The sequence below is a fragment of the Capsicum annuum genome, chromosome 6, assembly GCF_002878395.1.
Source record: "Capsicum annuum cultivar UCD-10X-F1 chromosome 6, UCD10Xv1.1, whole genome shotgun sequence".
In the NCBI taxonomy this organism is placed as follows: Eukaryota; Viridiplantae; Streptophyta; class Magnoliopsida; order Solanales; family Solanaceae; genus Capsicum; species Capsicum annuum.
In genome coordinates this window covers 139,655,743-139,658,744 of record NC_061116.1, presented here as the reverse complement: position 1 = coordinate 139,658,744, position 3,002 = coordinate 139,655,743, and the positions used below count along the sequence as shown (strand labels likewise).

The window sequence follows — 3,002 nt, the reverse complement described above, 5'->3', positions numbered from 1 at the left end:
CCCCCGTGTGGATCTCATAAACCTCAAGCTTATTTTAATTATTTTTCGTAAATTAAAATTTAGCCCGAATTAATTAGGAAAGTTCACGGGGCTTACACAAATGACCTGCTTCTGTCTTATTCTTCAAAGAAAAAGAAGGCCAACTAAATAATTAATATAGAGAATGATCATACTTTTGGCTTTATATTGTTCAAATCATGATTACTATGGCCATACGTATAGTGTTATAGTCTATGAAGAAGAAACAAGTGTATATATATATATATATAAACGTATATTTCTATGCCAGAGCTCAAACTTTGACGGTGTGACAAACATTTTCTTTTAGTCAACAATATATAAACGTATATTTCTATGCCAGAGCTCAAACTTTGACGGTGTGACAAACATTTTCTTTTAGTCAACACTGCACATTCAAATTTGAAGTCTAATGGTAAAAGTGTGTCGCACATATTCCAGGATTCAGTTTTTCTTATTACAGATTTGACTTAACATGTTTGATTTCTGCTTTTTCTTGACAAAGGAATTCTGTATTGGGTCCCAACTGAATTTTTGTCAATCCTGAAACGTGTGCTACTTTTTTGACTACTTCAAGATTTCAAATTTGGCGGTGGGTGGCCAAGAACCCATTATGTGTGATGGATCATGTAAATTATATGTTCAGATATACCATGTTTGGGCATGGGTAGTAGGTTACTTTTTCATTTGTGGGTTGCATGTGCAATAGGAAATTTTTTTGATTTCTTCTTGATGATTAGGGACGGATTAACGTAAGTGTTTTCTTTCCAAGAGTAATCACTTTTGAAAGGCTGAATCCTTATAATGGGGTAAAAATTACAGTTGAGAACTTGAAAAGATAACTTCCCAAAAATCTGAATAGGGTCAACTCTATTGAAAGAGTTTATAATAAAGACGGTGTAAAGTGTTTTTATATTATTACGTTGTGTTATGTAATCATATTTGTCATGTCAGTGTTCAAGGCAATGAATGCTACTACTAAATATTCTAGTATAAAGGGGTAATTAGGACAAAATAATTTAAATATACACCAAATAAAAGCATCATTTTCAGAGGACTCTCGAGGTATTAACCTTATGATAATCCAAATAATAAATTACAAGTTTCTCAGTTTATGTAAGTAGAATCTAAAGAGTTAGACCTAAGAAAATGGGTAGATGGAAATTGGTATTTTATAGGTACATTTTGACGACGGTTTAAGTGTGTATCAAATGAAAATTAGTGCCAAGTGCCAACTTGTGGTATTTGTCCTTAATGATGTACAGTTTTTATAGTAATATAGATCAACTAACAAATCAATTAATTAGTAACTCATGTCCTTATTATATATGAGCTAGTAATCTGAAAAAAAGAAATAGTCCCTAACTTGTTGAGATCTAAATTACAATATCTGTTAGATTACAAATGAGACCACTTTTTTTTCTCTTATTGGATGGTGAGACAGAGTTCACCAACTATATGTCCTCTGCGTTCAGACTTCCCTCAACTCTTTACATATGTTCGTTGATTCATCTCATTTGATGTCTCCTTTGACAGTACTGCTTCTGTCATCAAAATTTGACCTTTTCTACTAACCTGATCCTTCAACACTTTTTTTTAACTTTTTACTTAGATTTGATATCTCTATTGGAGTTCGACTAAATCAAGATTTGTCTTACATTGAGGGCAAAGCGTTCTGCATACGCCACTGATCCTTCAACTCTTTTTCTCACCTACCAGTTCTTTATCATGACTTTTTTTCAGCTCCCATGACATGCTTATGTGCATATTCAAGATCCAAGCCTAACCATTTGTTCACCTTCTTTTTATCTTACACAATTTATCAAATGGAATCCATTTCTCCTATGAGAAGTCCTCCAAGTTCTTCTTCCCATGCTGGCTTCCCAATTATAGTTATCGCCATCATCGGTATATTGGCTACTGGTTTATTGCTAGTTAGTTATTACATTTTTGTAATCAAATGTTGTTTGAATTGGCACAGAATTGATCTTTTGAGGCGGTTTTCTTTCTCTAGAAGGCAGGGTGTTGAAGATCCCTTAACGGCTTACTCCCCTGCAGAGGAAAATCGGGGACTAGATGAATCGGTTATTCGATCAATCCCCATTTTCCAGTACAAGAAAAGGGAAGGAAAAGATGCAGTCTTTGGTGAGAAAACAAGAAGTTCATGTGAATGTGCTGTTTGTTTGAATGATTTTCAAGATAATGAGAAGCTAAGAATAATTCCAAGTTGTGCTCATATTTTCCACATTGATTGTATTGATGTTTGGCTTCAAAAAAATGCAAATTGTCCACTTTGTAGAACCAACATCTCATCAAATAAACTCTCAATTAGCTCCACCTCTCGAGATTTTCCAAATGACAATTTCACAGGCAGAGATGAAGATTATGTTGTCATAGAAATAGCAGAAAATAGTCCAACATTATCAGGGCATTTCTCCATTAGCCCTTCTTCAAGAAAAAATAGTTTAAATATTTCAAGAAATTTGATTTCAAGCATGGGAGATGAGTGCATTGACAAAAGGAAAAAAGATGAACATTTTGCAGTACAGTCCATTAGGAGATCATTCTCTATGGATTCAGCTGCTGATAGACAGCTTTATTTGACTGTTCAAGAGATTGTACAGCAGCAGAGAGTTCCTGATCATAGTCTTGGTGAATGTAGCAGTGCCAGAGTCATTAAAAGATCATTTTTCTCCTTTGGGCATGCAAGGAGTTCAAGAAATGCAGTTCAACCAGTTCATTGGGCATAGAAAAGGGCAACTCGATACACTAAATTCCACTGTACGCGAGTGCAGGGAAGGGTTAAACCACATTTTGTCTTTTTACGTGATCCTACCTTATACTTTAGAGGCTATTTTCATTGCTTGAATCAGTGCTCTCCTAGTTACAAGCATAAAAATGTGCAGTCCCCCCTTTCATTTAGTCTCTTCGTTTGTCTTCTTCTTTTAGTTGTATCTTAATTAAGTATTCTGTTGGTATAGATA

The 3,002-nt window shown here is 34.4% G+C and overlaps 1 protein-coding gene across 1 annotated transcript; it reads left to right on the top strand.

The window, feature by feature from the left end:
- Positions 1–1,199: 1,199 nt before the first annotated feature.
- On the top strand, positions 1,200–2,996 carry LOC107874983 (RING-H2 finger protein ATL16). The gene has a single exon (XM_016721664.2). The coding sequence runs from the start codon at positions 1,767–1,769 to the stop codon at positions 2,766–2,768; it is 1,002 nt and encodes a 333-aa protein (XP_016577150.1). The 5' UTR covers positions 1,200–1,766; the 3' UTR covers positions 2,769–2,996.
- The last annotated feature ends 6 nt before the right edge of the window (positions 2,997–3,002 follow it).

Coding starts and splice junctions, on each gene's coding strand:
- LOC107874983 (XM_016721664.2), top strand. CDS start 1,767: ATGACATGCTTATGTGCATATTCAAGATCCAAGCCTAACCATTTGTTC.